General features: G+C 41.0%; 1 protein-coding gene across 1 annotated transcript; it reads right to left on the bottom strand.

Moving 5' to 3' along the window:
• Nucleotides 1–506: 506 nt before the first annotated feature.
• Nucleotides 507–10,380, bottom strand: LOC112222113 (aminomethyltransferase, mitochondrial). Its single transcript, XM_024384730.2, has 9 exons — nt 10,141–10,380; nt 5,447–5,614; nt 5,277–5,357; nt 5,058–5,189; nt 4,851–4,929; nt 2,654–2,799; nt 2,301–2,481; nt 2,062–2,217; nt 507–1,832 (listed from the first exon to the last, which is right to left on the bottom strand). The coding sequence occupies exons 1-9, from the start codon at nt 10,306–10,308 to the stop codon at nt 1,654–1,656; spliced, it is 1,290 nt and encodes a 429-aa protein (XP_024240498.1). The 5' UTR covers nt 10,309–10,380; the 3' UTR covers nt 507–1,653.
• Between the last annotated feature and the right edge of the window lie 1,661 nt (nt 10,381–12,041).

Here is a 12,041-nt window from a genome sequence, read left to right as displayed (position 1 = left end):
GACAGTGCAGTAATATCTAACAATTCACAACAATACACACAATACACACAACCTAAAAGTAAAATAATTGAATTAAGGAATATATAAATATTAGGATGAGCAATGTTGGAGAGGCATAGACTAAATACAGTAGAATAGAAAACAAGATAAACAGATGAGATTAATAATGCAATAATATGTCAACATTATTAAAGTGACTAGTGTTCCATTATAAAAGTGGCCAGTGATTTCAAGCCCTGCGGTTGCAGGTGGTGCAGTTACCATACCAAACGATGATACAGCCTGACAGGATGCTCTCAATTGTGCATCTGTAAAAGTTTGTGAGGGTTTTTAGGTGCCAAGCCACATTTTTTCAGCCTCCTGGGGTTGAGGTGTTGTTGCGCCTTCTTCACCTCACTGTCTGTGTAGGTGGAACATTTCAGATTGCCAGTGATGTGTAAGCCAAGGAACTTCAAGCGTAATTATCCACACAGTACACAAATAAGATACATGATAAAATAACCAAATAATGGGAAAATCGTGTTTAATAATTTGCAAACAACAAAATCTTGAATGTTAGAAATACCATATTACAGGGCATTAATCAGCAGTAAATACAGTAGTCGATACATTTTGGCAATTGTCAAACAACATTAGTGACAGATGTTTAACTTACATCTAGTGGAGTCATGTGCAATGACAATTCTCCAAAGTTATGTCTTTCCCCAACAAAGAGAAAGGTATAATATATTATGAATTACCCTGAATTCTAATATTTAATTCTATGTGAATTATAACCTATATTACAAGGAAAATGAGGGTTTCAGATTCAAACTACATCATTACCTTGCTATACAAATTAAGGCATTCACATGAACAAAAGTGAATATCAAAAACATTGAGACAATACTTCAATAGTAGAGGGGAGATGCAAGACCATGAACACCTCTATAAGATACTTCACAGTAGTTACAAGCAAGGTATTGGAGTTTTGCCACACATTACCGCATATATTGTTTAGTTTTAGTTTGTTAGGAATGTGACAACTAGGATTGTGGTACAGGCCTAAAGACAAAGTATCACAAAAGCAATTTGGAATCATATGAAGAGTTGTTTGTTCATGCTGACATTTAGTATTAAGTTAGCAATTAGTAAACATTAACACGTCATTGTGCCACTTAGCCTGTAAAATGCTAGATTAGATTCATACTATTAGACAGGAGAAAATGTTTTGCTCAGCAGTCCTGAAAACGTGACTTTCTCCTGTGTCTCTTGGTTTACATAGCACGTGTTGCTGCTTTTGCTGACTGGTCAGTGAGATCCCTGTCCTTCAAACCATATGGCTCATTCACACAACTCACTGTGGTCTAAAGACCATCAACAAGCTTCAGATAACAGGAGTGAAAAGCCTCATCCTCAAGAGTGTAGCTGTATTTGTGTAGTTGAGTGGAGATTTGGGTGTAGGCAAGGCCACACACTCTCATAACCCATTCTCTATCGCTAAAGAAAGCCTTACAGTCCTTCAGGTTTGAGTGTCACTGCTCAAGGTAAACACAAGGGGGCAGCATTTGTTCTGATAGACTGATCTCTTGTTGTCATTAGGAGGCAGTCTGTCCGATCAGGGTACTGTTCGCAGGCTGATCTCATAAGCCAGGTGTCCATTGAGGGACAGATCTAATGGCCAGAGTAGTAGTTTGTAGGCACGAAGGGCATCTTGGTGACCACTGCCTTCACTGCCTTCTTCCTCACTTCCACCTGAATGGGAGTTCCATTCTTGGCGTACGCCACATCCACGTAACCCATGGCAATGTTCTGCTTCAGGCAGGGGGAGGGGCAACCACTGGTGACCTCACCTGAAAAAATAATAATAACTGATAAAAAAGAAAGCTGCATCTAATCTCAACAGCAATCCACACACAGCTAAATTTCAGGCCTAAATTTGTAGGCCTAATAACAATGACAAACAATAACAGAAAATCATCAGGCCTGGTATCCTGATCCTAAGTAGGCATAATCAAACTCTTACGTATGATTATTCAGATATTATATCTTGTAATAGCTAGTAGAGATCCTCTAACTGACCTATGACCTTTCCCTCTGGGCTGAGAATGGGGGTGTGCTGTCTGACAGGGGGTCCCATGGACACCAAGCCCACACGCTTCCTCGTCGTCTTTGCCTTTATCTGGGGGACAATTATCTCAGCACCGGGGAAATCCTTCGCCTGACGCCGCCGCTTTCCTGCAAGTCCATCAAACAACCCAATTAACACACACACACACACACACGACACTATAAGGGAGTGTATAATAATGAGGAGTCACCTATGGTCCACACCAGTGTTGCCTCCACAGGGGTGGTGGTCTCATCGATGTCGTTACCATAGAGACAGAGGCCTGCCTCCAGTCTCAGACTGTCTCGCGCCCCCAGTCCGGCCAGCTTGACCTCACTGTTGGCCAACAGGCGCTCCGTCAGGGCCACCACACCAGATTTAGGCACTGAGATCTGAACAGGAGGATGAATAGGAAATTATGAACACAATTTTGCAACACAACGAAAGAAACACATTCTTTTTTACAAATGCCAATTGCTTTCAGACAAAGGATTCTTGAAAGAAATGCACAGAAAAATATCCATCTCTACTGAAGTGCAAAGAAAAAGAGAGTGAGAGGCCCACCTCCACTCCATCTTCTCCAGTGTAGCCACAGCGGGTCACCCTGCAGCCCTGGATCCCAAACACAGTGGCCAGAGTGCTGGTCATGAAGGTCAACTTGCTGAGGTCGTCTGTCAATCCCGGCTGGAGCACCTTGGCCATGGAGGGACCTGAGGAGGACATTACAGGGTCATATTCTTTAGTACACATAGTAGCAAAATGATTTGCAACGGAAAACAAAACTATCTTATGGGACAAGTTCAGGTAGTTCCTCTCTGTTTCAGTTGGCCAAATCAACATTTATTTGTCACATGCGCTGAATACTTACAAGCCCTTAACCAACAATGCTGTTGAAGAAATAGAGTAAAGAAAATATTTATTAAATAAACTAAAGGGGAAAAAGACTCAAATAAAATAATCAAATAGTAACAAGAAAATTACATAACAATAACAAGGCTTTATACAGGGGTTACCGGTACCAAGTCAATGTGAGGAGGTACAGTTTAGTCAAGGTCATTTGTAAAGTGACTAGAGGTCGACCGATTAATCGGCATGGCCAATTAATTAGGGCCAATTTCAAGTTTTAATAACATTCGGTAATCTGTATTTTTGGATGCCGAATGTGGCCGATTACATTGCATTCCACAAGGAAACTGCGTGGCAGGCTGACCACCTGTTACACGAGTGCAGCAAGGAGCCAAGTTAAGATGCTAGCTAGCATTAAACTTATCTTATAAAAAACAATCAATCTTCACATAATCACTAGTCAACTACACATAGTTGATGATATTACTAGGTTATATAGCTTGTCCTGCGTTGCATATAATCAATGCGGTGCCTGTTAATTTACCATCGAATCACAGCCTACTTCGCCAAATGGGGGATGATTTAACAAAAGCGCATTTGCGAAAAAAGCACATCGTTGCACGAATGTACCTAACCATAAACCTCAATGCCTTTCTTAAAATCAATACACAGAAGTATATTTTTTTTAAACCTGCATATTTCGTTAAAAGAAATTCATGTTAGCAGGCAATATTAACTAGGGAAATTGTGTCACTTCTCTTGCATTCATTGCATGCAGAGTCAGGGTATATGCAACAGTTTGAGCCACCTGGCTCGTTGCGAACTAATTTGCCAGAATTTTACATAATTATGACATAACATTGAAGGTTGTGCAATGTAACAGCAATATTTAGACTTAGGGTTGCCTCCCGTTGAATAAAATACAGAACGGTTCCATATTTCATTGAAAGGATAAATGATTTGTTTTCAAAATTATAGTTTACAGACTTGACCATATTAATGACCAAAGGCTCGTATTTCTGTGTGTTATATTATAATTAAGTCTATGATTTGATATTTGATAGAGCAGTCTGACTGAGCAGTGGTAGGCAGCAGCAGGCTCGTAAGCGTTCATTCAAACGTTACTGCATTTGCAAGCAGCTCTTAACAATGCTTGAGTCACAGCTCTGTTTATGACTTCAAGCCTATCAACTCCTGAGATTAGGCTGACAATACTAAAGTGCCTATTAGAACATCCAATAGTCAAAGGTATATGAAATACAAATGGTAGAGAGAAATAGTCGACACGTCATAATTCCTATAATAACTACAACCTAAAACTTCTTAACTGGGAATATTGAACCACCAGCTTTCATATGTTCTGAGCAAGGAACTTAAACGTTAGCTTTTTTACATGGCACATATTGCACTTTTACTTTCTTCTCCAACACTGTGTTCTTGCATTATTTAAACCAAATTGAGCATGTTTCATTATTTATTTGAGACTAAATAGATTTTATTTATGTATTATATTAAGTTAAAATAAAAGTGTTCATTGTTCATTCAGTATTGTTGTAATAGTCATTACAAATCTCCAATAATCGGTGTCGGCGTTGAAAAATCATAATCGGTCGACCTCTAAAAGTGACCAAGCATAGATAATAAACAGCGAGTTGCAGCAGTGAAAAAACAAAAAGGCGGGGGTACTTTCATTAAGGCAAAGGGTGGCTACTTTGAAGGATCTCAAATATAAAATATATTTTCATTCGTTTTTTTGGTTACTACATGAGTTATTTCATAGTTTTGATGTCTTCACTATTATTCTACAATGTAGGAAATAGTAACAATAAATAAACCCTTGACTGAGTAGGTGTGTCCAAGCTTTTGACTGGTACTGTAGGTCGAGTAAAACTGACGTTGCCATAAGAGAACTTACCTTGAACGGCAATCAAACATTCCTCCAGAAACTCCAGCTCCACATCGTGACCTTCTGCTTTGAACTTGGCTAGTCTAGCCTACATGAACACAGAAAGGATCAGATATATGAAACACAAACAGACATGACACTTCATCAAAGCGTTACAAATCCATCCAAAACTTTGAGTGATGGTCGTCAAACACATGAGGTCTGTGGACTACTGACCTTCATGTTGGCAGAGTCCTTGTCTGCACAGCCAGCATTGGACACCACGTAGAGGTAGCCTTGGTCTGTCTTGGTGACGATAAGATCATCATTTATTCCTCCCTTGTCATTGGTGAAGAGGGTGAGCGTGCCCTGGAGATAAGTGTGAGAAGAGTGTGTCGGTGTGTGGGAGAAATAAGTGTACGTGCGTGTCTTTTTGCTTGCAGGCATTTGTCTCACCTGGTTGTCCTTCAGCTCTGCTATGTCTCCAACGATCATAGACTCTATAAACTTGACTCTGTCTCTTCCGTGGACTTTGCTCTGTTTGAGACACACAATGGATGGTATAGCCCATAGAATGAGCACACAATATCGACCCATGCAAATTTGCTAAATGAAATGCCTCTCACCTGTAGCATGTGGCTGACGTCGAAGATGGAGCAGTACTGGCGGGTGTGCATGTGGGAGTGGATGTGGCTGTCTCTGTACTGGACAGGCATGCTCCAGCCAGCAAACTCCACCATCTTACCTCCCTGGTCCCGATGGAAGTCAAACAGAGCGGTCTTCCTCATACAGGCCTGGCTCAGGAGGGAAACACTCTGTCATTATTGTTGTAACATATGCTGCTGTACCGCCATTACTGTAATGGTATCAGTAATGTAAAAGTCATAGCCTGGTCGCCAGTCTGTTTCTGCCCTCCTGCCAACTTCTTATGGTATTGTCGTACCAATGACAATGGAGTAGACAAAAGCACAAACAGACCTGGGACCAGGCTAGTAAAGTCATGGAAGTTCATGTAATTCATGTAACTGATTCATACAACAGCCGCAGTGTACAGTAATAAGTCTGGTGCGCAATATTAATAAAATTCACCCAAGTTATTATGCAGACTTCTTCTACTACAACCATTGTCACTTTTAACCGTTAACCCAGCCACTGCTTGCTCTTATCAGTCAGCCATGCACTTTGGGGGCCGATGTTGGCCTGCTTACGGGTCCAGTATTTTGTGAAACAAGTCCAAAGTAATCTCTCTCTCTCTCTCTCTCTGTGTAGTCTAAACGAACACCGCTAACTAATCTCTACTGCTTGATGGGTACGATGTGCTAAGTGTTCAGGGTGCCTCCCTGTTCTTATTCATCTACTGTAAGAGTGAACAATAGGCACACATACAGTGCCTTCGGAAAGTATTCAGACCCCTTGACTTATTCCACATTTTGTTATGTTATAGCTAAGGGTTGCACATTTTGGGGAATATTCAGAGGTGGAAATTTTCAGTGGGAATTAAGGTAAATATATGCAAATTAATATTAATACCATTTAAATGTAGATGTTTTTGCATTGGATATATTTACGATATCATATAGAGACAGAAACATAAACCTTTTACCTTATCATAAGTAGACATAATTGCAAATGATAAAATCCTTCCAATATAATTTTTTTGTAAACTATTTAGTTACAAATTGAACTTTAATTAAATGAGTTGACTCTTCACATGGGATGATTTCACTGAACAACAAAGAAAGGGAATATTGAATGATCCCCGATGATCCATCGCATCTCCCAAAAACGTTTTCAACATACATCTGTAAAATGATAATCAACGCTCTAGTTTCTAGACTGTCTTCCTCTCGGGCTTCCATGCCTTCTCCCTGGACCTCCTCAATGTCCACCTCTTGAACATCAGACTCTGAGGCCTCATCTTCACTGTCACTTTCCAACCTTGTTGAGGATGGCTCGTTGTCAGGCTCAAAAAACCTCACATTTGCCCAGATGGCCCCCAATTTTTCAACCCTTGTATTTGTCAGCCTGTTGTGTGCTTTGGTGTGTCTGTTCCCCAACAAGGACCATCTGAGATGGCTGATGTTGGTGGGATTTGGTGGATGATGGAGGCAACAGGGGAAAGAGCCTCAGATCCACAGTCCCTTCCACCAGGTGACTGAACATCAGACAGGATTGCATTGTCTCCCTCAATCCGTGCAATGGCTACTGCTAAAAGTTTCAGGAGTTTCAGGCTGCTTACCACTCTCTCCCAAAATACATCATCCAGGAGGATCCTCTTGATGGGGCTGTCCATATCGGCAGATTGTGATATAGTCATTTCTTGGAGAGACTCCTTCCCCTCCAGGAGATTGTCAAACATGACAACACCACCTCAACGGGTGTTGCTGGGCAGCTTCAATGTGGTGCTCTAATTCTTCTTACTTTGCTTGGTGAGGTAGATTTCTGCTATAACTTGATGACCCTTCACATAACTAACCATTTTCTTGGCTCTCTTGACGAGTGTATCCATTGTTTTCAGTGCCATGATGTCCTTGAGGAGCAGATTCAATGCATGAGCAGCACAGAAAATGGGTGTGATGTGAGGGTGGGACTCCTTCACTTTAGACCAAGCAGCCTTCATGTTCGCAGCGTTGTCTGTCACCGGTGCAAATACCTTCTGTGGTCCAAGGTCATTGATGACTGCCTTCAGCTCATGTGCAATGTAGAGACCGGTGTGTCTGTCGTCCCTTGTGTCTGTGCTCTTGTAGAATACTGGTTGAGGGGTGGAGATGATTTAGTTAATTATTCCTTTCCCACAAATATTCGACCACATATCAGAGATGACAGCAATACAGTCTGCTTTCTCTATGATTTGCTTGACCTTGACTTGAACTCTACATCCGGCAAATGAGTAGATAAAGCATGTCTGGTTGGAGCGGTGTATGCTGGGCGAAGAACATTCAGAAATCTCTTCCAATACACATTGCCTGTGAGTATGAGGTGAACCAGTTGCATACACAGCTTGTGCAAGAAATTCATCAGCATTTCACCGACTACGTTCCTCTACTGAGTCAAAAAAACTTCTGATTCTAGGAGGACCGTGAGCTGTTGCTGTCGATAAGGTGTCTGATTCATAATTTTCACCTCGAATAGATGTAGAGGGACTTTTGTCAGAGGTTGCTTGTTGTGAGCGCTGAGGGAACTTTATGCACTTGGCCAGATGATTCTGCATCTTTGTTGCATTATTCACATATGATTTGGCACAGTATTTGCAAATGTACACAGCTTTTCCTTCTACATTAGCTGCAGTGAAATATCTCCACACATCAGATAGTGCCTGTGGCATTTTCCCGTAAAGATTAGAAAAAAAATACAAAAAAATACAATTCCATGTACAGATAAATAGTTAAGCAGTTAGATTAAACAACTCCTTTGTATGATATATATTTTTAAATGAAACATGTATGGCAACAGGTGAATTAACACTCCTCAGTTAGCAGGCTCAAGCAAGCTAAAAACCCACATGGTAGCAAAACCTAACCAGCAGAAATGGTTAAGTTAGAAATGATTTAAACACACTTTGCTGTAGGCTACTATTTACTAGTTAACAAAAAATCATGTGTCATATAAAATATATTCACCCCACCCAGTACTGTACTCAAGACTTACCAGGAAGCATGTAAAATGTATTAAAATTAAAATAAATCTCTGCAATCTGCACACAATAATGACAAACCAAAAACAGGATTAATACCTTATTTACATAAGTATTCAACCCCATTGCTATGAGACTTGAAATTGAGCTCAAGTGCTTCATGATTTCATTGATCATCCTTGAAATGTTTCTACAACTTGATTCAAGTCCAACTGTGGTAAATTATATTGATTGGACATGAGTTGGAAAGGGCACACACCTGTCTATATAAAGGTCCCACAGTTGACAGTGCATGTCAGAACCAAAACCAAGCCATGAGGTCAAAGGAATTGTCCGTAGAGCGCCGAGACAGGATTTAGTCGAGGCACAGATCTGGGGAAGGGTACCAAAAAATGTCTGCAGCATTGAAGGTCAGCAAGAACACAGTGGCCTCCATAATTCTTAAATGGAAGAAGTTTGGAACCACCAAGACTCTTCCTAGAGCTGACCGCCCGGCCAAACTGAGCAATCAGGGGAGAAGGGCCTTGGTCGGGGAGGTGAACAGTGCAAAGTACAGAGAGATCCTTGATGAAAACCTTCTCCAGAGCGCTCAGGACCTCAGACTAGGGCGAAGGACAACAACCCTAAGCACACAGACAAGACAACGCAGGAGTGGCTGCGGGACAAGTCTCTGAATGTCCTTGAGTGGGCCAACCAGAGCCCAGACTTAAAACCGAGCTAATATCTCTGGAGAGACTTGAAAATAACTGTGCAGCAACACTCCCCCATCCAACCTGACAGAGCTTGGGTGGATCTGCAGAGAAGAATGGGAGAAACTCCCCAAATACAGGTGTGTCAACCTGTATTGGCACACCTGTACGACAATGATTTAATCAATTTTAGAACAAGGCTGTAACCTACCAAAATGTAGAAAAGGTCAAGGGATATGAATACTTCCTGAAGGCACTGTACATTCTTTCCTACGGTAAATGGCAGCGCGAGGCGTAAACAAGATCTTAATAAAATACTTTATCCCACTCAGAACTGATTAGCATCAACCCCGACCTCTTTCAACTGGATAGTAACAATCCAAGGTCCATTCCTGTAAAGAATCCTGACCTGCAGTGGGCCAAGACATTACACTACACTACATTCATCATTTGACAGTAAATCAGGAAGTCTTCAGCAGCCTAAACTATTCAATGAAATCTCACTAGAAATGATTAGAGTATGAATGGAAGATAGTGTTCATTCAATAGACTAGTTCTAGAGATGGGGGATCTGAGGCAGACCTATCTATACCCTGACAAGCCACTATTATACTTTAAATAAAACCATAATCTGCAGCAGCCAGTCAAGCGAAGTGATCTGTGCGGGCTCGGGGGCATTCTGCGGGGACAGATGTAGATTTGATTTGCATGACCAAGCGTGCCACAAATAAGTGGGGAAAAAAACATGGAGCAAATGGGCAAGCGCAATATGATCGCTGTTCTGTCATATTGCAATAGCTTATGCAACAAAATTATTTTTTTTAAATCAAGGTTTGACGACTAAATACATCTAAAACATATGAAAAGATAAACAAATTACGTTCTGAAGGATCTGAAACAATTAATATTCCAAATTTCCCAGCACTAGGCCAACTGCATGGGTCGGTCGGTTTTAGTGAGCAGCAGAAATTTGTCCTCGAGGTTGATGGAACAGTACCTCTGAACTTGAAGCATGCCTCTTCTGCCTCCTCGCTATTCCGAGTCCAACGCCACGTAGACACTCCCTCGGAACTCGGAAACCGAATCCGAACCCGCGGCCGCCAGATAGAATCCGAGCCCACATCGTATATTCCTTGCAGACGAGATCCAAAAGTTCACGTAACATAAACACCTCGCTGTCGTCAACAGTTTGGACTCCGCACTCAGAATTGTGCTTTCTCTGCAAAACAGCGACCCTAGCCAGAGCAATGTATTTTGGGAAATGTAGTTGATGAAATTACACATTCTTCAAAGATTTGGAGGAAAACTCACAACACAGGCAGGCCTGTTTGTTGCACATGTTCTGTGTCAATACTAAATGTTGCTGTCATATGAACAAATAAATATATTCTCAACTGTTTGTTTCTACACTTTTCTTATTTTTTTATTTCGGTCTTTCTTTAATTCTTTATTTTTTCTTTCTTTCTATACATACATATTATGCATAGCCTATTGCAAGTATATTATGCATAGCCTATTGCAAGTATATTATGCATAGCCTATTGCAAGTATATTATGCATAGCCTATTGCAAGTATATTATGCATAGCCTATTGCAAGTGTTTATGATGTAATAACACAAGCAAAATGTTCACACCAATGCTCTGTAACATGTCTTATTGTCATTACCTATATTTGAAAATGTCCATAGGCCTACTGTCAGAGTACACTTTCAAAACACAACAATCTCTGTCATGGCACAGATAGTACACTGACGTCTCGCTATGTGACAGTCTGACTGAGGGGAAATTCACAACACTCAACACCATAACATAACGTATCCTATACTCAAGAAGAAATGTCATTACCACTGACCCAGAAAATCCAAGGAATTTCTGGATCTGGGATGACAGTGGCTACATCTCAGAAAACCAATAACGATGTGTTACACTAACAGTTAACCAGTAACTGTTATCTTTACACGGTCATTATATCACTTGTTGTAAATTAATAAAATATGAACACACTAAAAAGCAGTCTTTTTTATATTCAGGGACTTTTCACATTGCTCTGGGTCCTGTTGCTTACTATACCTCCTCTTCCTCTGTTGGATAATTGAATGATCCTGTGGCCCAGTAGCAGCTATTAATACCACCCTCGTCCCAGCTTCTATTTTAGGGTAGGGGCTGTTGGGGTAGGGGCAAGCAGCAGGGAGCAAGGCAGGGATTGGGGGCACAGAAACACAGACACAGAACACTGGGTCTGGACTCACTTCCGTGCGATAAGGCAATTATTCAACCTGGACTATATTCAGAAGGTTAATTAATACAGTTTTTGATGTATATTTTGTTTGATCCTATGACACTGGATAACCTTTTCCATCATTTGTTGTTGACACATATTGGGAACATATTGACAGCAGCTTTCCTTTCTTGAGGAGACGCACACAGAGACGTACTGTACGTGAATTCTCCTCAGATACACATACTATACGTGTATCTTTCTCCCCTATTTCATGTTAACAGAAGGTAAGAGCAGAGAGAGGGGAGAATTCAAGGTGGCTGATTTGGTGGAATGGCACTATCTGGACACTTGATTGATTGTGAGGAGAAAATTCATGGGTATTGTGTCCCTAAAGTTTTTGGGTGAAGCCCGGATACCTGAATAGAAAATGGGGTGGGAGTGTCTGGTTTGATGAATCATGCATGTGTTTTTGTGTGTTAGAGAGTAGGACTATATCTTGTCTCCCTTCTGTCATTTAAATAATAGTGCTTGCCTGTCAATGCCACCATACCAATATGCCAATATACAACTTAGTGTGCTTAAAGCATTCTTGTACATTATATCAACTAGGCTGCATGACTGAAACGGCTTCTCATTTTGGCTGGACTTGTGGAAACATTCCCAGTCAGACAAAGGG

This window comes from Oncorhynchus tshawytscha, linkage group LG22, assembly GCF_018296145.1.
Source record: "Oncorhynchus tshawytscha isolate Ot180627B linkage group LG22, Otsh_v2.0, whole genome shotgun sequence".
In the NCBI taxonomy this organism is placed as follows: Eukaryota; Metazoa; Chordata; class Actinopteri; order Salmoniformes; family Salmonidae; genus Oncorhynchus; species Oncorhynchus tshawytscha.
Note: the sequence above shows the minus strand (reverse complement) of the source record. Positions and strands in the feature narration are given on the sequence as shown.